This window comes from Macrobrachium rosenbergii, chromosome 37 (genome assembly GCF_040412425.1).
Source record: "Macrobrachium rosenbergii isolate ZJJX-2024 chromosome 37, ASM4041242v1, whole genome shotgun sequence".
Lineage (NCBI taxonomy): Eukaryota > Metazoa > Arthropoda > Malacostraca > Decapoda > Palaemonidae > Macrobrachium > Macrobrachium rosenbergii.
Genome location: NC_089777.1, coordinates 930,170 through 955,000, shown reverse-complemented (window position 1 = coordinate 955,000; position 24,831 = coordinate 930,170). Strand labels below are relative to the sequence as shown.

General features: G+C 39.8%; 2 protein-coding genes across 6 annotated transcripts in view; both read left to right on the top strand.

The window, feature by feature from the left end:
- LOC136825240 (tubulin beta-2 chain) overlaps positions 1-3,434 on the top strand; it is a 35,577-nt gene extending 32,143 nt beyond the window's left edge. For both annotated transcript variants that reach the window (XM_067081277.1, XM_067081278.1), the window contains exons 4-5: positions 1,941-2,185; positions 2,442-3,434. In XM_067081277.1, the coding sequence (XP_066937378.1) occupies positions 1,941-2,185; positions 2,442-3,263 (1,067 nt within the window). In that variant the 3' untranslated portion in view covers positions 3,264-3,434. The remainder of the gene's footprint in view (positions 1-1,940; positions 2,186-2,441) is intronic.
- A 17,864-nt stretch (positions 3,435-21,298) lies between these two features.
- LOC136825238 (RWD domain-containing protein 4) overlaps positions 21,299-24,831 on the top strand; it is a 122,148-nt gene continuing 118,615 nt past the window's right edge. The window contains exon 1 of one of the 4 annotated variants that reach the window (XM_067081272.1): positions 21,299-21,445. Coding sequence is in view for 1 of the 4 variants with exons in the window: in XM_067081271.1 (XP_066937372.1) it covers positions 22,195-22,212 (18 nt within the window). In the remaining 3 variants the exon portion in view is untranslated. Of the gene's footprint in view, positions 21,535-22,179; positions 22,213-24,831 lie in introns of those variants that run through there. The other 3 variants (XM_067081275.1, XM_067081273.1, XM_067081271.1) reach the window with 3 other exon arrangements.

Below are 24,831 nucleotides of genomic sequence, written 5' to 3'. Positions count from 1 at the left end.
TCAAACTTTTCTATAATTTCTTTCTTTATTTCAATGGTTATCTTCCTCTGCACCCTCTTCTCACCATCACTCTTCACTTTCTTACTTTCACCACCACTCTTCACTTTCTTAGGGCCCATTAGGAAGAAAATCACAAGTTTTAGCGCAAAAAATGCTAAGCGAATTGACGAACGTCTTGTACACAATGAGATGAGACAAAGAGTGATGCGTGGGTGACGCCGTGCGTGGGAGGCTGGAAGATGGCTGGTCCCATGGCAACTCAAACGCTCTCATGTGTGCTGGGCGATTTCGCGCATTTTTCAAATGTTTGTGTCTAAAAATTAGTTTGTGAAACAAGTGAATTGTTATTTTCCAGAAATTTCCAGCATTTTTCAAATGTTCATGTCTCAAAATTAGTTCATGACCCAAACAGAATTTTTATTTTCCGCATTTTTTTTTTTTTTTGTTCGTATCTCAAAGTTAGTTCGTAAGTCAAGGGTGAAATTTTACCTATAATTTTGGTCGGGGATCGAGTTGTACGTGGGTCAATGCGTTCATGAGTCAAGGGTCTACTGTATATGTAATTCTAAGCAAATGTACCAAATGTTACATGCTGCTCATTAAGAGAGAGCCCTGTGCACCACATAAGGAGCACATCGCAGTCAATATTTTAAGTAATGTAGAACAAACCCTTTACTTGATGGTTCAGAGGTCTAGCATCTGCTACATCCCATATGCTCAGTACACTAGAGGTGTGGGGTTCCGTCCTCTGCTTCTAACAGACCATGAAGGTAACACCCCTGCTTAGGCAAATCTACCAGTTGGTTCAGAGAGACCGAGATTCCTCCCACCAATGGGTAAATCTCCCATGTAAAGAGCAAAGGTTTGTTTTTGTGTAGGAACACAGCAAATTTTAAAAGTTATTTGTATTTATTAGGATGAAGTTAGCTTATATCTTCATGTCGATAGGTTTGGAGACATAAGCTAACTGTAACAGTAGGTAAGTATCCAGTTAATAAATTTTTTTATGAAAATTTATATTTTCCTAACATACAAATCTGAAATTCTTTACATTTATGACCCACCTAAGCCATCCCTCACTCTTCTACCTGGTCCAGAAGGCAGAGTGGAGTGCAGACCAACAGGTGGGTGGGGCTTCCCACTGCCTGTCAGTAGTAGACTACCTTGTCCGTAAGTGTGAATGGCCATTCCAGCTTGTGTTTGCAGGCAAAATCCTATGTAAAGAACTTTGAAGTTTGTATGTTATGAAAAATACAAATTACTTTTAAAATTTGGTATATTTTTGTTTTTATGTGATGGATGAAGTGATTTGCTTGGTTTTTAGAAAGTATACACTAGTTAACAGTTTATGTAATATACATGAGCATACATTACAAGTAAAAGAAATACATAAAAAAAATGAAGGATTTATGTACTACCCTTCACAAGTGGCATTCTAGCTTCTTAAGAGCATCAGAACCATAACTTTCAAGAATATTTCCTAATTTTGCAATGGGAATTAGAGAGGCCTACTGCCAATTGGCTATATATATTCAGTATATACTACAGTATATATGCATAAAGTACACAGAACTTGGGAATGCCTTGATCTAGGTGGCATTGAAATGGCCCCTGACCATCCATATTGTAGAGGTGATGTATAATTCTGTCCACAACATGGGGTCATCTCACTTCATTCACTGTAAAGGACATGAGTGATCTTCCTGGATGTACTGTTAGTGATGTCCTAGTTAAGAGGCTACTACTAAATGACTATGCACCATTACCTAGTTTTTGTATTGTCATTCCATTTTTCACATTAGTTTGAGTAAGCTTGTTTTGCTTGGTAATTCCACATTAAAATATAGAGTACAGTATTTCAGTAAAAGAATCATTTGGCTTCTCTGAAGTAATTAAATTTTTGAACACTATAATTAACTAATTTTCTAATTTTTTAATAGGTCAGAGTGGAGCTGGCAACAACTGGGCTAAAGGTCATTACACAGAGGGTGCTGAGCTTGTAGATTCAGTTTTGGATGTAGTGCGTAAGGAGTCTGAGAAATGTGACTGCCTGCAAGGTTTTCAGCTTACACATTCTCTTGGTGGTGGTACTGGCTCTGGAATGGGAACTCTTCTGGTGTCAAAAATTCGAGAAGAATTTCCCGATCGCATTATGGTCACTTTCTCAGTTGTTCCATCCCCGAAGGTGAATATTGATACTTGTCATTTCTTTGTGTATTTTAGTTCTTTAACTAGTAATTGTATACCATGATATAAAAAGTTTTTATTAGCAGAAATTTTGTTACTTAAGCTTTTGAATAAATGTGAAGACAGGATTTTGCTGCAAGTGACATGAGATAAGCCAGTGTACAGTTAGCTTAATATTTATAAGTTGTAATATTGGTTGAATTGTCAGTTCAGTAATCATATACTAGCTGTTCATCGAGTTCATTTATTTTCAGGTATCAGACACAGTTGTTGAGCCATACAATGCCACCCTCTCCATTCATCAATTGGTTGAAAATACTGATGAGACATACTGTATTGATAATGAAGCCTTATATGACATTTGCTTCAGAACGTTGAAGCTTTCAAATCCAACATATGGAGATCTAAATCATTTGGTGTCTCTCACAATGTCTGGTGTGACAACCTGTTTGAGATTCCCAGGTCAGCTAAATGCTGATCTTAGAAAATTGGCAGTAAATATGGTGCCCTTCCCACGTCTTCACTTCTTCATGCCTGGGTTTGCCCCCTTGACTGCCAGAGGTTCTCAACAATACCGTGCACTGACTGTACCAGAACTTACTCAGCAGATGTTTGATGCCAAGAATATGATGGCTGCATGTGATCCACGACATGGCCGTTACCTAACAGTAGCTGCCATTTTCCGTGGTCGCATGTCCATGAGAGAGGTTGATGATCAGATGTATAACATTCAAAATAAAAACTCATCATTCTTCGTCGAGTGGATACCCAATAATGTCAAAACTGCTGTGTGTGATATTCCTCCTCGTGGCTTAAAAATGGCTTCAACATTTATTGGGAATTCGACTGCTATCCAAGAACTGTTCAAGAGAGTCAGCGAACAGTTTACTGCAATGTTTAGGCGCAAAGCTTTCCTTCATTGGTACACTGGTGAAGGTATGGATGAAATGGAATTCACAGAGGCTGAGAGCAATATGAATGATCTTGTTTCTGAATATCAGCAGTACCAAGAAGCTACTGCTGATGATGAAGCAGAATTCGAAGAGGAAGGGGAAGTTGAAGGAGAATACGATTAAAGTATTTATTGAAGCGCATTACAGTATACTGTATTTTTTCTTTCAATGACCAGGCTTTCCATATGTTCTAGGAACTTTTATGTAGTTTCCAAACTTTACATTCCTTTGCTCCACTTTGGTTAAACTTTTTGTATTTGGTAGAACTAAGTTTTATTAAACTGATTTTCATTATGTAGGATTTTTTTCCAACCTTTCACTGGAATATTTCATTAATTTAGTAGTGAAATTGCTCACTTTTTCATATTTTACCCAACAAAGTTGCTTGCTATTGGAAATACCTTACAAGGATGTAAGTATATAGTATTTAGAGGCAGCTGCAGTTGGAGAAGGGTAAAATAAAAGAAAATTTGTCTGAAATTCTGAGTAAGAATGTTTCTAGGCCAAATTTTTGTGTTAAGTAACTAGAAAAATTTATATGCACAGTTAATTAATTTTTATAGTGTATTTTGCAGTTAAATTTGGCATAGATTTAAAAATTAGACTTTGTCTTAAACAGTGGGTAAAGAGTTGATCCATGTGCAGTTTCAAATGTCATGGGAAAATATCTAGAGTACATTGGCAGTGAACCATAATGTTAGTAATCTAGTTAACAAATTTGAAGATCATTAATACAAAAAAAGGATTATGATCCAAGATTTTGACCTATCATTAAGTAGCACATCTGGTTAAGACAATATTAATTTTAATTTAAAAATGAAGTAAACCCCCATTGCTAAATGTTATTTACTACATTTTACAACCAACTTTGGATAGTATCCAAAAGAATGGCAACAGGCCATGGTAGTACAGTGGACCCCTGCCTATTTGTGGATTTTTTTATGGAACGTATATACACATTCACAGAAAATTTGGCTTTCCACGGTAATTTTCATAGAGAAATTCACTAATTGCTGTAGCTTCATATTTTCTTGACTAACTGCATTTTTTGTGATAAAACTTATTAAAATACATAGGCAAAGCATTTTTAGAGGGGGTTTTTTTTTTTAGTGTTTGAACTATCAAAATAGGCAGTTATAAGTGTTTTTAGCATGCATCCCCTGCAAATACTGGTGGTTGACTGTTCTCAAGACTTCCGAATTTTCATGCCAGCACATCAACTGACTCGCATCCACAAAGCTCTAATCAAAACCCCACTTCAAGAGGGGCGGACTTTTCCACAACTATTCCTAAAGAAAATGGTGCATGATTAAAAAAAAGTGGAATGTTGACTACTAATGCTAAAAATAAAATTAATGAACATTATAGTCATAAATAACAAAAAAATGGTTTCTCATAAATACTCTTGGTGATTTTTTTTAAGCCTTCGGTAAATACCTATCATTTGCTTTATCTGCAACTACTGGGCTTAGGTTCAACAAGTACAGTATTAAAATTGGAACAATCGTTAACGAACACTCCTGACAGTTAAGCCCCCTCCTCTGAGGGTTGGGGTAGGATAGCCATTGTTTTTGGTTGTCATTCTTATGTCGGTGAAACCACCCAATTGTGTTGACAAGTGTTCTAAATTCTGGGTGTGTTGTTCTTGCTTAATGATATGGAGCGTTTGGATTTTGGCTTTTGGCAGTAGGTATTCTTCCAAATCTTCCCTATCAAAATCTGTTAGATTTTGTAAGGTAAGTGGTTGTAAGACTAGATTGGGTTTATTGAAGTATTGGTCTTTGGAAAGATAGAGAAGATGGTAAACTGCCAAATTAGAAGAGGGCACAGAGTAAAGAGAACAACTACTGTATATTTGAAGCTATGGCATCTTTAGAATTTAACACCTAGTCAAGAAGATAGAGATAGGTTTATAGATTCTTCTTGAATGCATATAGATCCTTCTACACCTGCCTAGTTGTTTGAGGGTAGTAGGTTAGATTTAATGCAGTCAGATACTGATTTGGATCAAATTTTGTTACTACAAATACAAACCCGCGTTTGTTAAATAGGATTTAGCTTGCGAACACGAGCTGGAATGGTCATTCAACTTTCAGACAAGGTCGTTCTGCACTCCACTTTGTTTTTGGCCACTGTCGAATAAAGATGTCTGCTGTGCTCTCTCCCCAACAGCTGTTGGCTTGCTTTTTTATTATACTGTTGTGTTTGAAAAAATAAAGAATGCAAACCTCTCGGTCACAAAAGCAACCTTTGGAGAAGAAACCACTAGCCCTTCAGCACTGCCCAGGGAAGGAGAGGCTTCATAAATGGTTCCTCTCTGCTATCTGCTATCAAGGTAGATCCTCATTCCTAGTTTTTCATGCCATAGGCATGACTGTAACCTACTAAACCCTAGTTTTCAGAGTGCCAGGCCTGACCTGAACAGTTGAAGAAAGTTTCTCCAATGTCATCAGTGCAATACTCCCTGGTGACACTGAAGGTTGTCTTTGGTTCCTTCTTAACCCCAGCCAAACTTCCACTAGCCTGGTTCCTCTCTAGTTTCACTTTGTTCGGAGGAGTTGTCTGTTGTGTTTGGGGGGGGGAATGCTTGTTCTCGGGGTGTGGGGAGACTGCCTCACATAACCTAACTTCTTTGCAGGTGCTGTGGGGCTTAAGGAGCTCTGGACCTCCTTAGGCCTCTCAGGGGGCCAAGTGTGACTGGTCTCCTTGATCACTTGAAGGCTGTGCAAGGCCTTCATGTTACTGCTTCAGCCATAATGGTATCCACCAGCTTGAGGGTGACCACTGCATCCATGGTAAGTCCTTACATCCCTTCGGTGATGTTCCCCCAGTTGCTGACATCAACTTCGTCATTGGGTGATGTCCTCCTCCACATGCTGTGCCCTAAAGCCTCCCTTGGCAACAAGAGGAGGAGTCATTGTCAAGTGCTGTCCACCTCCCTCTGTTCTTCCAAGTTAGCAAGATGAGGAAGAAGGTTGCCTTGCCTGCCTGAGGGAAGTCTTGTAAAGCTTCTAGCAGCCAGCTCTCTCACCAGAGAGAGGGATACCAGGTTTCTTGCTAGTGGTACCATGAGTACCACTGCAATGTGCATGAGAGCAACTGCTGCCTGGGGTTCTCCAGACCTCATGCACTAGTACCAGTACCTCACCTACCTTGGCTGGTAAGGGTCCCTGACCTACAGAACTGGCCCTGGCTGCCAGTACAGCCCAGCGAGAGGTGAACAGTGTGTGTGCAAAGCTCCCTCACCCCACCTCCCACTCCCCAAGGAGAGTGGCCCAAGCTGCCCGGTCACTTGGGCAAGGCAAGAGAAGGTTTCCTGCTCAGTCGTATTCTCCTGTAGACACTCTGGCTTCTAAGGAGGCTGGAGCACTCTTGCAGGACAGCCCCTGCTCAGGTTCGCATGAGTTGGACTGCTCTTCCCAAACCTGTGTGGATGTCATCACCACAGGTTGATGACAGCCCACGGCCTTGCTCACCTGCCAGGACTTTGGTCTTCGACAAGCTTGGCAATGTACTCACGACCCCTCACCTGTCCCTTCCACTTCTTTGGGGTTTTACAGGATCCAGGAGCTGGACAAGTCTAGGGCTCGGGACTGGGACCATTCTCTATCCCATCCCAGCCCATCCACGGAAGCGTACATTCCTGGGTTGGTCCTTGGACCAGACAGAACGTATATTCTAGAGGTTGAGGGATCACCAGGTGGCTTTGACGTGCATCCCTCTCCTGCAGAGTGAGTGACTCAGGAGGACCGGGACCTGGAGTTACCTAAGGAATTATGCACCCCCAATTTACAGAGGCATTTTTGGGATATTATGATACATCATTATAATGATCTCAAGGAAAAGACCTTGGCTTTTTTGTGTACTGTTCGCCAGCGGTCAAGTCTCTCTTGAGTTTCCAGAAGGAACCCAGGGTCAGTCTCTGGAGTGACTTCAGCCAGAGGGGGGTCTCCCTTTGGCAAGCTGAGGCAGCTGCAGTGGAATCAACTGCCAGTGGAGTGTTCCAGACAGTCTCATGGATAGATCTCCGGTCATTGATGGTGGTCAAGATCATGTCCTTCTCCTCTTCAGGTTCCCATACCCTCTACAGTATGTTTAGGAGACTAGTGTCTAGAGGTAGGGCCATCACTTACCTAGCCCACCTTAAGGCAAACTTGGGGGCAAACCTGGTCCTGAAGAGGCAAGACACTGTGTTGTTTCAAATCACCTAGGTTTACTGGGTCTGAGTTGGCACTGGTGCTCAGGAACGGACCGAAACTGGGTTCCATCTCCCTTTTTTGCTGGAGGAGAGGTGGAAGTTGTAGTGGACAGGCTGTGTTGAGAAAACAACAAGCTTCTTCATGAGGCAATGACCAAAACTGGGTCTTCATTTGTCACTACAGCCCAACCTTCACATCAGGCTGGCCCTTCATCATCTGGTTGGAGGAAATCCCAGACTTCCTCAGCACCTCGTAGAGGTCCCCCTCGATTTGGGATCACCTTGACGTGGTGAGGGGGGCTCTTGAACCCCAGGAATCTGTTTCCGGGTTTGAGTCAAAGAGTCCTATATACCATTATATATTTCTTTGAATTAATTTTTGTGGAATTTTGTGCTTTTGCTAAAATTCATTGGACCTGACAAGTAGGAAAAGATATAACTGGGATTGAGTTTATATCCAAAGCTAAGTAGTGGGAACTGTGGTAGGACCATCAACTGCCTGATAATGTTCGGACCTGAGAGATATCAGGCGGAACTATTTTTTAGGGCTGGACCACGGATTCCAGGGGGCCGGTTCTGGTTCTGGGGATAGGACTCTCGGCATTCTATCCGGTTTGCCCGTAACGATATTAGAGTGGGGATGATTGTATTCTTGTAATACCTTTGGTCCTAGCAAGCGGGTGTAGCTTACACTCTGGCCACTATAATCATGTGCCATCCCCTGTGGGGTAGGTTAGGGACGCGGACATTTGGGAGTCGGTTCTCACTTGTGCCATTGGTGGAAGAATGAACCCCATGAAAGGCTGATGATATCTTTAGGGTTTTCAGGTTTATTATTTTTTTTTTTACCCCTCGAATCTTGTCTAGCATTTTATAAGGATTTGAGTACCCCTGAACCCTCTGATGGTGCTGTTCTGGCACAGATGACCTTTGCACCCACCTTGGAGATTGAAATTTCTCCGAATGTTGATGACTTCTCCAAAAATAAATTGACAAAAAAACAGTAAGAACAAATATCCTGATCCCCTTCCTGACTTCCCCTCCCGTGGACCCTCTAGCCATGCTTCATTGGTGAAGACTTCAAGCAAGGACATGGATTTCTCTAAGAAATCTTCATCCAAAATTAAATCCTCAATACAGCCAGGTTGTGTGAACAATTTGAGAATGCTCCATATCAAAGACTTACCAGTCGGTTGTGATTATGAAATGATCTCTACAGCTCTGAAGTCATCTGGAACTGTTGTAGAAATCAGGATGAACTTTATTGATATTGAATCTAAATGGGAAGCTTGGTTAGTAGTATGATAAGTGCCATACAAATAGGTCAAGCTACAGTACAAGGATACTTAACAAAGTTCCCAAAGACATGGACGTTTATGTGCTATCTAAATGGGCTCAGGATAAACCAGAATGCAGAAGTAAGGACTCCTAAACCTCCTATGTGGCTGGTAGCTTCAGCCAAGGAGGAAAATTATAACTAATGTAGGCTGGTAGCTTCAGCCAAGGAGGAAAATTATAACTAATGTAACTTTTGCAGCTTTCTTCAGAAAAAGATGGGAGGAATAAAGAGCGGTGATATTTCTTGTTTTGAGAAGAACACTGTTCTTATTCATGCCAAATCCACAACCCAAGCATATATGCTGACCTTGTTGGAAATAAAAAATAATGAAATGATTACGAAGATCAAGCCCCACTTAAGCTTTAGTTATGGGAGAAGAGTACTATTTGATAAAGACCTTTATGACATGACAGAAGAAGAAATTCTAGAAATGAGTCCCACTTCAGTTTGGAAAGTGAAAAAGGCAGCTATTGTCAACATGATCATTTTAACCTGTAGACTGAAGTACCTTCTCATGTCATATTTGAAAATGAAAGGATACAAGCACATCCTTTTCAGTAAAGACCAATGCAGTACTATCATTGCTTTAAGTTTGGCCACCCATCAAAAAACTGCGAAAATGCTAAAATTTGTATAAAATGCTCTGGTGTCCATCATGATGATGAATGTAATAGAAAAACAAAATGTGTTAATTGTCAACGGGAACATAAATCCAATAACGAAAACTGTGAAATTTACAAATTAGAACTGTCTGCACTACATAAAGCCAATGCAGAGCATATAAGTATTGGTTTTGCAAAATGACAATTAGGACTACAAGCTAGGAGCTATGCTCAAGTTCTTAAGCAACTACCCTATCTACCACTAGGGGTGCAGTGGCAGCACCCTCTAATGTAGCAGGTGCATCAACCCATCAACCCTTGTGGTAGTGGCCCAGCCATCTGGGTCAGGTGCTCAGCCTGTTGAGGCTAGAGCACAAGCCTCCGGGGAGGATAAGATGGCACTTAACCCAACCACCTTGGAATTGTCTCAGGCAGAGTCTCTGCCTGATTTAATGGAGACTGAGGAGCAAAAGCACCAAAAGAAGAGAAGTTTCTCATCCTCTCCTCCCTCAAATCTGATTAAACATGCATCACTTAGTGATAGATACGAAGTACTAAGCTCAATGCAAGAACCCCAGCCTGAATTTAAACAAATTGACAAGAAAAGGAAACAAAAGGACACCAGTAAACCAACGGATAATAAACCAAACTTGTCAAGACCAATCCTTTCCAAATCATCTCTTGATAATACAGCACTCATAAACAAAAGAGAGTTAATGAGAAGGCTCCATCCAAAGGGCCTTCCACCAAGCCCAAAAAATAGTTTTCACGTCAATACTACAATGGAACTATAGAGGTCTTAGGGCTCGACATGAAGAGCTGAAGGAACTGCTCCATGACCATAGCCCAGGTATTGTGTGTCTCCAGGAAACTAATCTTGGAAGCACACAATATAATCCTGGGTTAAATTACAGTATATATAATTCTCCACTGCCAATTGGAGATAGAGATAAGGGAGGTGCAGCAATTATTGCGTATAAGTTGTTGCAACACTCCTTGCTATCAATTAATACTCATCTCCAAGCTGTAGCACTAACTTTCATTTCAGACAAGCACATTGCAGTTTGCTCCATCTATCTTCCTCCTGATTTGGATTTCACTTATAATGATATTCCTTTACTGATCAATTAGCTTCCTACTCCTTTCCTCCTCCTCGGTGATTTTAATGCTCACAACCCCAAATGGGGTGGGAACACGACAAATACCACGGGTAGGATGTTGGAGGGTATTATGGATGATCACAATATCACCATACTCAATAATGGAGCCATGAATTAACATAACATCTACTCCAATACTTATTCGGCTATCGATCTGAGCTTTTGCTCATCTGGTGTTCACATTGATTATGAATGGTTAGTAAATGAATATCCAAATGGGAGTGACCACTTCCCAATTCATATAAAAACAGTTAAGAATCAGCCGTCTGAGTCAACTCCCAAATGGAATGTAGATGAAGCAGACTTGAAGAAATTTAGTGAGTGTGTTCTCATGGACAAGAATGTAAAATCATTTCCATCCATCTCAGAGGCATATAATTACTTCAATGACACCACCTTCAACAATGCAATTGCCTCTATTCCAACAACAAAAGGGAAGCCCTCTAGACCACCAGTTCCTTGGTGGAACAAAACCTGCATTACTATGAGAAAGATCACTAGAAAATGCCACAAAAAGTATAAGAAGAGTGGAACTGCCCAAGCCAAAGTTATTTACCAATGTGCTGTGGCCAAGCAAAATAAATATTTTAAAAAAGCAAAAAGAGAGTCATGGACGTACTACATTAATGGTAGTAGCTCAAAAACACCACCCAAAATGATTTGGAAGAAAATTAAAAAATTAAATGGCAAGTTTGTCCCTGAACCTCTGCCTACCCTTAAGATAAATGGTGACCTAATCACCCAACCAGAGAGGGTCGCAGAAAAATTAAGAGAATGTTTCTCGAGAATATCGAGTTGTGAGAACTATTCTGTAGAATTCCAAGATTTTAGAAATGCCCAGATTTCTCTTGATTCAAGTGAAAATAATTTTGAACCATATAATGCAAAATTTACACTGCAGGAACTCATAGATGCCTTGTAGAATACCAAACCATCAGCCCCTGGTGAAGATAAAATACTTATGAAATGCAGAAACATCTCCCAGAAAAGTCAAATATATAATAAAGGAAGAAACCAAACAAGGATCCTGCTTTACCCAGCAGCTACAGACTAATAGCTCTCACCACTTGTGTTTGTAAGCTGATGGAAAAGATGATTAACATCAGATTTGTATGGCATTTAAAAACAAATAAATTGCTTTCTCCATTCCAGTTTGGCTTTAGGAAAACTAAATCTACTTTAGATCCCTTGCTCTGGCTCTCAAACCAAATACAACAAGGTTTTGCTAAACAGATCCAAACATTAGGAGTTTTCTTTGATTTGGAAAAGGCATATGACACCACATGTTATGGTATTATAAAAAAAAGTTGTATAAGATGGGCATTAAAGGAAAAATTATCAGATTTATAAATTCGTTTTTATCAGAAAGATATATAAAGGTAAGAGTTGGGAATCATGTATCATGACCTTTCTTGCAAGAAGAGGGAGTTCCTCAGTGTAGTGTCCTTAGTGTCACTCTTTGCTATTCCCATTAATGGATTACTGTACAGTATTAGAAAAGATACCATCATCAGTAAAAGACTCTTTATTTGTAGATAATTTGGCTCTGTACTGCACAGGATGTGATACAGCATCTACTAGCAGGTTCATGCAAAGAGCCATCGATAAAGTAAGCAAGTGGTCTGATGAGCAAGGGTTTTGATTTTCCGAATCTAAAACTGTCGCTGTTCAGTTCTGCAGACACCGAACTAAGGAAACCATTCCAACTCTTACCTTAAGTGGAATATTTTACTTTACTGAAGTTAAATTTTTAGGAATGGGTTTGATGAAAAGCTCACTTGGAATAATCATATGGACCAGTTAAAAGTGAAAGTAAAGAAATCACTAAATATTTTAAAATTGGTATTTAATTTTAATTGGGGTGCTGATAAATTGTTGTTAAGGCTTTATAACACAGTATGTTTATCTTATTTAGACTATGGCTGCCAAGCATACTCACCTGCTTCAAAGACTAAACTTAAGGAATTGGACGCTGTGCATAATATGGGGCTAAGCACTGGTGCTTTTAAAACTTCACCCATTGAAAGTACTTATGTAGGCTCCGATCAGCTACCACTGGACTTAAGGACCCACGAGCCAGGTCTGAGACACACTATGCAGCCGTAAAGCTCAAAGGAGAATCCTTCTTTTGAGATCTTAAAACAGTGTGACTCAAGTCTTTTTGGATCTAGATCTTCAATACCATTTCAAATCAGACAGGTGGGTGAACTCGAGGATGAAAGCATAAAAATGCATTAGATCCTACACGCTAAACATCCTGCTATCCCTCCATGGTTTATTCCAGCAATAGATGTCTGCATTAAAGAGACAAAGAAGAAAGATAATCTGGAAGAAGAAGTCAGAAACAAGTTTTTGGAGCATGATGAGAGGCATATAAATGACAGGAAAATCTGATGGATCAAAATCAGGAGATGGAGTAGGATGTGCAGTGTTGTGTGAGAGGGAATCATATATAAAAAAGTTATGACTCCTCATCCATATTCACTGCTGAAGCAACAGCCATAGTTGATGCTTTAAATCTTGCATCTGATAAGAAATTTAAATCCACAGTAATATATAGTGACTCAAGAAGTGTTTTAGAAGCCCCAAAGAAGTTTAACCCTACCCATCCCTTAATTCAAAAGGCTCAGGAATGTCTTTTTTATCTCTCTGTTTGCCACAAATCAGTGAAGTTTTGTTGGATTGTTTGCCACAAATCAGTGAAGTTTTCTTGGATTCCTGGGCACACTGGTCTAGAAGGGAATGAACTGCCTGATAGTAAAGCAAAGGATGCTGCAAGATGTGATTTCTTAGCTATTAAGGTGTCACATTTGGATAAGCGTCCAGTTATCATACGATACATTCGTAAAAAATGGCAGCAGGAATGGACTTCCCCCATTTTATCCACGAATAGGAAGTGCAGAAACATTAGAAAAAGTATCGAATTTTGGAGTTCGGGTTTTAATCATAACAGAAGATTTGAGATCATCCTAACACAGCTTAGGATTGGCCATACCCGCTTCACTCATAGCCATATTTCAGAGGGAGCCAGTGCCCCAGTTTGTGCTCACTGTGGTGGTCAGCTATCCGTTGAGCTCATGCTGGTGCACTGTCCTAAGTTTAATCGCCTTAGGGCAAAGTACTTACTAACAGGGAAGACTATTTTAGAAATTTTAAATGATGACGTTGAGGTAGATAACCTTATGGGTTATCTGAAAGAACCTGGTTATTTTAATGAGATATGATTTCAGTACATTTAATAAAGATTTTAGTCATATTTATTCTCATACTAAGTATATATTTTGAATATAAAATTTCAATATATACTTATTTTTTGTTGGTTCTATCTAATATCATTCTTCATTTTTACGTTCATAATATTAACACTGAATTTTACTAGTGTGTCATCATTCACCTACAGTATTCATTATCAATCATATCATTAATTTATATAGTTCACCATCATTACGGCTCTGAATAATCCTGATGGGTTCCGGCGCTTGGTCTTCAAAACCTAAATCTCATAATCAATCAATCAAAAGGAAAAATTAAACTAAGATAGTAAAATTGTAATATAAATGGCTTATTAACGAGAATGCACTGAGGAGAATTCCTACTACTTAAAAGCGAATGCAAACTGATGATTATATGTATAGGCTACAACACGTAGGAAAACTTGTCTCAAATTTAGGTAAATGTCTGCTAGCCACAGCATCAAAGGAAAATTAAAACAATTTAGGAACCGCAGTATATATGTCCTTAATAAAATAGTATGCGGCAAAGTAGATATAGATTACATTGAATTATAAATTTCAGCAGTAACAGTGAAAATAGAAAACAATGTTTGATATGTTTAACGTATACAATCAGCCTGATAAAAAGTATGATTTAAACATTACAGCAAAACATAAAAGAATTTAGGAATCCCACATTAATTGTAGGAGATTTCAATGCACTTAATCCAATATGGAACTATAAGAATATTACAACAGATAGCGATGAAGAAAAAGCAGAAAGCTTAACTATAATTAATAACCTCTGTTGTCTGGATGACAACGACGTGAATACACACTGCTCCAAAACCCGTGGAACATTTTCCTCAATAGACGTCACCCTTTGTTTAACAAATATAGTTAACAAACTAGATTGGAATACAGGCGATGACTCCTACTCAAGTGACCCTTTTCCCATGATATCCCTATAAAATAATGAGGTAAAACCATACTCACCACGTTATAACACGCAAGAAGCAAATTGGGAAATTTCTAACTTGCATACCAAAAATATACCGCCATATGACTGTTTCAGAAACCATAAGGAGAGAAACGATTTCTTTGTATCTTTCATTAAAAAGGCAGCAGACAAACAAAGCTATTCCTCATTCAAAATCTCATAATAAAGAACAAAGCCCAATTCTTTACTGTACACTGTACTGTAATAAAATCATATTCTGAACTCGTATTGTAATTCCATTCAGGACAACTCTTACAAAATAAACTCTGTTCTGTATTGAACCCTATAAAAACAAATGAACTCAAGTCTGTACAGTAGACCATAAATCTCTACAGGTTTCCGTACAACTCTTCAACCCGATGTTCAGATCTCGTGGTATTACCACTTGAGACATTTTTCTGTACATTAACACTAGGTGCAGTAGCCTGAGATACGGAAACCCTCAATTCAGAACATGCTTCTTGCTCATTAAACGCACTGTAAAGTCAACACATCGGCGCCAGGATAGTGTTTCGGCGGCGCCATTAATTAAGTCTCCGCTGAGCTTGTTTTCTTTGGTGATTTCCCATTTTCTTCAAGCTCAATTAGTCACGCCTAAAACGTGCCAGGTCACGCATTTTAATCATTTTTACTTTATGCGTATTTATACAAATGTCACACAGTATGTATCACATGTTTCTTCATTCACAGGCATCAAGACTGTATCCATATTGTAGCTCTGTATGTTTTGTATTGTAATTTGTACTCGTTCACTGCATATTATTGTTTATTGTTTCGACCTCAGGTCACAGTCAATTCCATTGTCTCGCGGGCCGGCGTCAGTCGGCCGCTATATAAACTGCCTGGATCTGTAATAAAGTAGCAGTAACTTTTACCTGCCGGAGTATTTGTAAAGTCACCACATCGGCGCCAGGATAGTGTTTCGGCGGCGCCATTAATTAAGTCTCCGCTGAGCTTGTTTTCTTTGGTGACTTCCCATTTTCTTCAAGCTCAATTAGTCACGCCTAAAACGTGCTAGGTCACGCATTTTAATCATTTTTACTTTATGCGTATTTATACAAATGTCACACATTATGTATCACATGTTTCTTCATTCACAGGCATCAAGACTGTAGCCTATCCATATTGTAGCTCTGTATGTTTTGTATTGTAATTTGTACTCGTTCACTGCATATTATTGTTTATTGTTTCGACCTCAGGTCACAGTCAATTCCATTGTCTCTCACGGGCCGGCGTCAGTCGGCCGCTATATAAACTGCCTGGATCTGTAATAAAGTAGCAGTAACTTTTACCTGCTCGTTTCTTTGACACCTTACAGCACCTTCTTCAGGCACATGAATCTCATCACCAACTAGAGGTTCCGTTCTCTCAGGAGTTTTTATTAATTGTTGATGATTTCTCCTATACATTTTACCAGATCCATCTTGAACTACATAAGACCTTGGTGCCACTGCCACAGTTTTTCCCCACTCGCTTTTATTATTTATATCCTTTATTCTAACTCCATTTCCTTCCTCTAACTTAGGAGGAGCCCTTGCATTCTTATCATAGTGACTCTTTTGCACCTCCTGATTATTCTTTAGCATTTCTGAAACTCTCACTGGATCTTGAGCTTCAGGGGCTAAGAGTTTTTGGAACAGTTGGGAGTGTTGTACTCGTTTTTCTCCCAAAGATTAATTGAGCAGGACTAACATTTCCTACACTGGTGTATTTCTGTAATGCAACACACTAAGGTAAGGGTCACTGCCATCTTTATTTGCCTTTTAAGTAACTTTTTTCACATTTCCTACACTGGTGTGTTCAGTTCCTCGATGGGTGAGCGGCTTCCGTTCTCAGCTACCACTCTGTTGGTCGCGAGTTCGAATCTCCGACCGGCCAGTGAAGAACAAGAGGAATTTGTTTCTGGTGATAGAAATTCATTTCTCGCTATAAAGTGGTTCGGATTCCACAATAAGCTGTAGGTCCCGTTGCTAGGTAACCAATTGGTTCTTAGCCACGTAAAAGTAAATCTAATCCTTCAGGCCAGCCCTAGGAGAGCTGTTAATCAGCTCAGTGGTCTGGTTAAACTAAGATATACTTAACTTTTTCTTCTGTAATGCAACACACTAAGGTAAGGGTCACTGCCATCTTTATTTGCCTTTTAAGTAACTTTTTCAATGTCTGAATACTTCGTTCTGCAAGATTTGCAAAATTCCCTGAAACCCCTGTCTATAAACTGGTGGCCATTATCACTATGGATTATCATGGGTATGCCATGAGGGCAAATTGAGACTTACAGTGCAATCACTGTCTTACACAGTGTGCTTTCCAGTAAGTTGAACTCAGATTATTTTTACTATAATAATCAACAAGTAGTATGACTTGCCATTCCACTCAAACAGATCAGCACCCAGCCTAGTCCAAGGTAATTCAGGAATTTCATGAGGATTGAGTGTCTCTTTAGTCTGTTGCCTTTGAAAAGCATTACATGTTTCACAGGAAGCAATCATATCCTTGATCTGAGCTGTCATACCAGGCCAACCTCAGTGACTTTTCCAAACCCTGATGTGACTTGTGTAGCTTTTTCAACACTTTTGCTCTTAATTCCCTAGGAATTATAACTCTGTCCATTTTAAATACTAAATTGTCATTAACACTAATTTCATTTCTAAACTAATGGCCAAAATGCATGTATGTCCGAGGGGGAATCCTTTTTATGTTGGGGCCAACCATTCCTAGTAAACTCTCTAATTAGTTGTAAAACAAAGCCCTTCTCAATCATTTCTTCAAGTTCCTCTAAGTCATCATGCACCAAACTGCTACAATACTGTTAACATAATCTTTTTCTGCATCAGGATATTCCTCAGACAATTTTATTCCACTTAAGGCATCTGCTACATGCATTTCACTGCCTCTTATATACTTAACTTTAAAACCATACTGTTGTAGTCTTGAGAACATTCTCTGAAGCCTCAAGGGAGCGGAAGAGAGAGGCTTCTCAAATATGGCCTGCAAAGGCTTAAGATCAGTTTCTACAATAATGTTATATCTGCCATACAAATATGAATGAAACCTCTCAAAACCAAAAACGATGGCCAATCACTCTTTCTCTACTGTATTTGTGTATACAGTAGTTTATCTGACTCTTTGACATAAACTTAGCTTACCAGCAAAAGCTATAGGTTGTCCATCCTGAAATTAAATGCTCCTACATCAAAACTAGATGCATCAATGGACAATACTACAGGTTTATTTATATCATAAAACTTCAACACTGGTACTCGGATAATCAAGTCTTGTAAGGCTCTGAAAGAGTTTTGTTGTGTAAAGTCCCATTTGAATTCAACATCCCTTTCAAGCAATCTATGGAGATTGGCATGTTTGGAATAAACTCACCTAAGTAGTTTACCATTCCCAGTAAGCGCTGTACACTTTTGCAAAACCTGTTCTAATCTAGCATCATGCTCAGATTCCGAACGACCATCATCACAATTTCAACCCCTTCAATATCATCAAGAATATCACGCATTTTCCTTTGATAGATTTCATGGGCAGGGCTGACACCAAAAAGTAAACGAATGTACCTGTACCTGTAAGAGCCTGTCGCCCCAACACCGTCTCTTCCAAACACGTGTGTTCGTCATCCATCGGAGGGGACAAGACAGAACAAGAGCATCTCGTTTTCTTTCTCTGACGGAACGTGACTTCAACCATACAATATTTCCGTCTGTTTCTCCCTAACCATTGTTTTCTCGATTTATGTACAATCACCATTACTTGCATTGCCATGCAAGCATTCTAATCATGTACTCATAATGTTCCACCGAATCTTCTGTATCAAACTGTATGTATGTTTCTGTTTGTGAAGACGCCAAACGTCTCGCCATTTCACATATATCATGCTACTGCATTGTATTCATTAATCTGTCTCGAATCTAATGCAATTGGCCACATGTAGAATCTCCTGGCCTTTCCATTGATATGTTTTATCACTACGTTTATTGTCTCTCTCACAATTGCCATCTGTTTGTCTGCCGACAAACACAGATGCCCGAATCATTACCTCTGTTTTCCCCTGTCTGTGTGTAGATGATACTTTACCGCTCGCGCAGGCCAATAACATCTTCGAAGATTCTGCACATTCATTACGGGCTGCTCTAGGAGCAAGGGCCCGTGCTGGCACAAGGCCAGCTAAATCTGAAACAACAACTGTACATTCATTCAGCAAGGTACCACCAATAAACCAGTCAACACCCAGCCAGTATGCCACTCAATCCCGTCTTTACAGACGCACTGGATGAACGAAAGTTTTAGAGTGTTTTGTCACCGTTTTTTCCTGAAATTCGACAACACGTAATGTGTTCATACAGTTTTGATATATATATATATATATATATATATATATATATATATATATATATATTTATATATATATATATATATATATATATATATATATATATATATATATATATATATATATATATATATATATACAGATTTCACTCTTTTGAAACATATTATGACCTTATTTTATAAAACAATCGTGTTTTCACTTCCAAAGAAGAGATGAATATACATCATGTTAGATTGACAGTTAGTGATTTTATAACGAAACCCTCTGCAGTCATGTAGCGTCACTTTTTAGCATAGTCATACCTATAAGGGACCGCATGGCGGTCCTATGGGCACACGTGCGTGTGAGTCAGCCATCGGACAAAACAAGACAAAGCATCCCGCTTTCTCCCTCTCCCTCCCGTGCGTCAGCGGTGATCGCTCGAAGGAGCGCAACTTCTATCATACAATATTCCTGTCTACTTCTCTCTAACCATTGTTGTCTCTCGATACATGTACAATTACCACCACTTGCATTGCCATGCAAGCATTCCGATCATGTACTCATAATGTTCCACCGAATCTTCAGTATCAATCTGTATGTATGTTTCTGTTTGTGAAGACGCCAAACGTCTCGCCAATTCACATATATCATGCAAATGTCCATATGTGGAATTTCCTGGCCTTTCCATTGATATATGTTTTATCATTGCACGTTTATTATGTCTCTCACAATCGCCATCTGTTTGTCTGTCGACAAGCACAGATGTCCGAAGCATAATCTCTGTTTTGCCTTGTGTGTGTGTAGAAACTACATTGCGGATCGCGCCAGCCAATAATAACTTCGAAGATTCTGTACATTCATTTACGGGATGCTCTAGGAGCAAGAGTCCGTGCTGGCACAAGGCCAGCTAAATCTAAAATAACATGTACATTTATTCAGTGAGGAACCACCAATAAACTAGACAACACCAAACCAGTATGTCACTCAATACCTTCCTTACATACCTCCAAGAGAATAAAGAGAAAACATTTGTTTTATCCTATTTTACACGCAGTTGTCTGAAGGAGAGTTGAAGATTTTTTGTAATAACCTACTTTCCCGGGTACCTCTTTTGACGTTTTCAATACAAGAAATATCTATTATGAGTGGCAAATATTAAAGACGATATCAAGATAACTCACGCAAGAGGGCCACAAAAACGACCTGGAAAAGCAAACCGAAATAATATTCAATGGACAAAAGATGAACTTTTTATGGAAAAAAATAGTTACATACAGTGGACAAATCAAAATCTTAAAAGCTAAGAAGGGCTGATTTCAGATGTCTCTCTCCTCCTGATGTGTTCTTTGCCAAGGGCGCTGTAGACCTCCGACACTGAAGGGTACGTTTCTTTGCCTGTTATTAAATGCATATATTTTTGCCATTTCAAACTCATTCTTCGTAAACGTAGACCTAAAAAGAAAATTTCATCCATATTTTGATTATAATACTTGTGCTTCGATAAAGACACTTGATACAACGCAGGAAAAAATCATAATCTCCAAATGTCTTATGATCAAGTATTGAGTTTAGAGTAGGCCTACATTTAAAAGTGACAGTCCATGCTATAAACCGTTCTGCGGGATCACAGTTTATGAGCTCCGTCCAGTTTACCAAAAGACGAAAAAAATTAGATTCTCTACCCACACAGTCTTAGCTAAATAGGAATAATCTTTTGAATTGTTTAACTTTAGACCAGTCTTAATATACAGTTTAGTTCAAGAACATGTGACAGAGTTGGACCTAAACATAAGCAAGACAAAACAGCTGAAAAGACACCATTTATGACGATATATGATTTAGAAACAATAACTTAGAAATAGGCCGTGGAAGGGAAGCTCCTTATATTTGTACGGGAAGTACAAAGAAGAAACTGAGTAAGGTGGGACAAAAGAGAGGGAAAAACTCGGTATTATTTGGCAGGGCTACAATGAATACATTACATTTGGTAAGGCTAGATTGAACACAGTACAACTTATGATGTAAGATAAAAAAAAATATTTCTTAAAAAATATTTACAGTTTCTGACTATACACCTAGTTTATATGGAAACGTAAACTAATTGTTGTTCAACAGCCATATCAAAATGGATAAGAATCAAAACCACTATTAACATTGTCCCTTTTACAAAAGGAAGTGAAAATTGGAATAAAAACTGTATAAAGGATTTTGAAGCTGAAAGAAAACTAAAATGAAACAATCACGGGCGCATGCAGAAAATGAAAGAACATTTTTGAAAGAAGCACAGGCACTATACGTACTGTTCAAGCCAAAGTGCTAGGCCTAGGACACTAGAGACAGAGACAGAGACAGAGACAGAGACAGAGAGCGCCGTTACATAGAAGTAAGGTGCTGAAGCTAAGAACAATTTCACTTTGGTTCATATTGGTTGATGGTCTTTATCTGAAGTGTTAAGTCAGTGTCTTCACGGCAGTTGGTATGTAAATAAACAGTAGAGTATCGTTTACGTGATATTATAAAGTGACCTGAAATTGGCTTTATTAGTTACAGAACTTGACTTAGTACGTAAGTTATGCAGTCTGTTAATCCCTTCCCAAGAACGTAAACCTTATACTTTCAGTATGTTTAGGCTAATTTGTATTTTTCGTCTTCATTGTTTCACCAGTGTTGTTTTCGAAACCAGATTAGAACTATATGACATTTTAAATCCTCGCCAAATATAAGAATCACACTTTTTCCAACCCCTGTCTCGCGTTTTCACACCTTTCGACATTTATTAGTACAAAGCTCGTTTTTGTGAATCCCGGAGGCCCAATTCATAACCCAGTTAGGAACAGGGTGTTGGGTTGTATTAAAAATACCTAAATTTAAAAGTGTTTAATCCCTAGGCCTAAATTAATGATGTATTTGATTTAACTGTGGTAATTCTAAGTATTAGCTCCGCGCCTTTTTTACCTTGGAAACTGGTTTTTTCTACACTTTTAGGGCTTCTGATACTGGCCCTAAGCATTTGTTTGTTGTCAGCCAAATGGAATGTCCCTTCGCCGTGTTTAGTACTGGCCTGGAGGGTGAGGTACCCATAGGTTAACTAGTTCTTGCACTTGCCGGACGGGATATGAACCATTCCAAACAGACGTATATACCCGTGCTCTGTCTTGTGAAGATCGTGTATGGAAACCCTTTGTTGGATAGACTTCATGGGGTAATTGCAGGTTAATTACATTCATGCGACAAAAATTGAAGGTAAATCCATAATTAGCAACCAAAAAACTGTAGAAAAAGTCAAGTTAGAAGGAAATCGCCACCACGGAGCTGCTACTTAGATCTACCTTAATTGATGTTAGTAATTTATATGGATGTCAGTTTAATATATGTTTAGAATTTTGCAATTATTCTGCATTGGATAAATTTTGTATAATTATGGCTGAAAGTGAGAGGTAGCATCAATCAAGAATGTATTGAAAAATTCATTGAAATCTACAAGAACGAACCTTGTCTTTGGCAAATCAAATCCAAAGACTACCATAGGCCTAACAGGTTAAAAAAAGAAGCTGCATATTTTAAATTGGTAGAAAAAAGGATTGAATCTGCTGCTGCTGACAGGGACAGTGCCATGAAAAAATGGTAAAACTTTACTTTACTTTCGCACCCTATACCATGAAAACAAATTTTTTTCGTATCATGTTTGAAGACATGCAATAAATGAATATGCAAAAAGCTACAATAAACAGTAAGGGGGACCTTGTTGGGAATTTGGGTTTTTTGGGTTGGGGGAACAGTCACAAGTTCTCGCTAAAGAAATTCACGAAAAAATGGTTATTTTTTCTTAATTTTTGTAGATGTGTAATAAATTAATACGTGATAGGCTACAATAAACGATAAGGGGGGCCTTGTTGGGAATTCGGGGTTGTTCCTACACAATATTCAAACCATTGGCCTTTTACATTAGGAATTACTTTCAGCGAAGCTGGAAACAGCCTTTGGACTTTCAAACAATGTGGTTAGACAGTTAACGACCATCCAGTAGGCAGGAGCCCCGCTTGCCCAGATGTAAACATTCCAATTTGCTTTCGGCTGTCATACGGTGCAGACGTGTGTTCCTTCGCTCTCTGCCTTGAGTGCCTTTGAGCTGTTTTATCCTGGTGGGATCTTTCTTTGGTATTTCTAAGTATTAGCTCCACACAGACTGCATGGAATGGTTCTGTGAATACAAGAGACATTAGGGAGCCATATTTTTAAGAAGGGATTGGCTAAGGAAACCTATTATAAAAGGAACTATGCCAACCTAACGTACCCTAACCTAACCTAGCCTAGTAGGCCGTGTTAGTTAGCCAGGGGCCTCTGCCCCCAAAACCCCCTGGTGAAGGAAACTCCACTTTGTTCTGACACGATATACAAACTGTCAGTCCTTTACATTCGGAATTACTTTCAGCGAAGCTGGGAACGGCTGTTGAACTTTTGAACAAGGTGGTTAGGCAGTTAACTACCTTCAGGAAGGTGGGAGCACAGCCTGCCCTGATGTAAACATTCCATTTGCTTTTGGCTGCCGTGTGCTGCAGACGTGTTTCTAGCTCTCTGCCCTGACTGATGTTGAGCTGTTTTCCTGGTGGGATCTTTTCTTGTTTTTTGCATAATGAATGTAGATAAATCTCATAAGCCCTCCTTCCCCCAGTGTGTGTGCCCTGGGGTAGGGGTTAAGAAGTGCAATAGCTTCCATACCCATGTTTCTATGGACCCGCATGCCCTTTGCTTCTCTTGTAGGGGACATGTGTGTTCTGTAATTCACCTTGTTCGGATTGTTATTCCTAGTCTGTCGAGCAATGGGTGAAGCTTTGGGGGAGGAGACAGTACCAAAGGAAGCCCGCCAAAGCATCATCTGAGGGTTATACGCCCAGGATGACTCCCTAGGTGGCTGACCCGTCGCAATCATTTCTCCCTCCCAGCAAGCTTCCCCTTCTTGCTGCATCTCCTTCGGGTGAGGACTCCCCCTCATCTTCTTCACTCCCTTCGTCGGGTGTGGAAGGCTGCGGGGAAGTGGACGATCAGGACATCCTCTCGGGGGTCTTTCCTCGCTCTGGTAGGGAATTTTTTCTCCTGGAGCAAGCAGGGGCTCCCTCCTTTGACCCAACTTTGCCTTCAGGTTTGGCGGTGGAGACTTCTCTCGGTAGGCAGGTTGCAGACCTCGCCTCTACCTGGCTTCACCTGGGTCTGCCTGGCATTCCGTCATTGGAGGGCCTGATATCCCATCTGTCTGGCAATCCTGTGACTACCCTTGCCGCAGCCACTTCCACCACATCAACAGTCATCATGACGTCTTTTGCCAAGTTACCAATGACTGATGCTACTGTGTTCTGTTAGAGTGCTGCGGGGCTACCTGAAGAGAATTTACCATCTCTGGCCTGAGTGTCAACGACTCTTTGTCAGCGCTGGCTCATCCAAGAAAGAAGTGTCCAGGAACACAATCTCTTTCTGGCTTCGTGAGACGATGAGGAGAGCGTATTCTGCTACTGGAGAAGACGACACCGGTACGCTTCATGAAGTCCGCAGCATTGGTCCGTCCCTTGCATTCTGGAAGAACCTGTTGGTCCCACAGGTTTTGAAGGCAGGGGTGTGGTCCCAACAGACCACCTTCACTTCCATCTACCTTCAGGATGTTGCCCACAAGTCCTTGGACACTTTTTCCTTGGGTCTTGTGGTGGCTGCTCAACAAGTTTTGTAGCTTACCCGGCTCCTCTAACAGGACAGGTTGCGTCTCGCCTAAGATGTACGGTTGTGGATGGGAGAATGAGTGTGGAGTGATGGCCTCTCTTCCTTCTCTTCATCTCGGTTCTCTTCCTACGGGCAGGGAGCGGACATGCCATT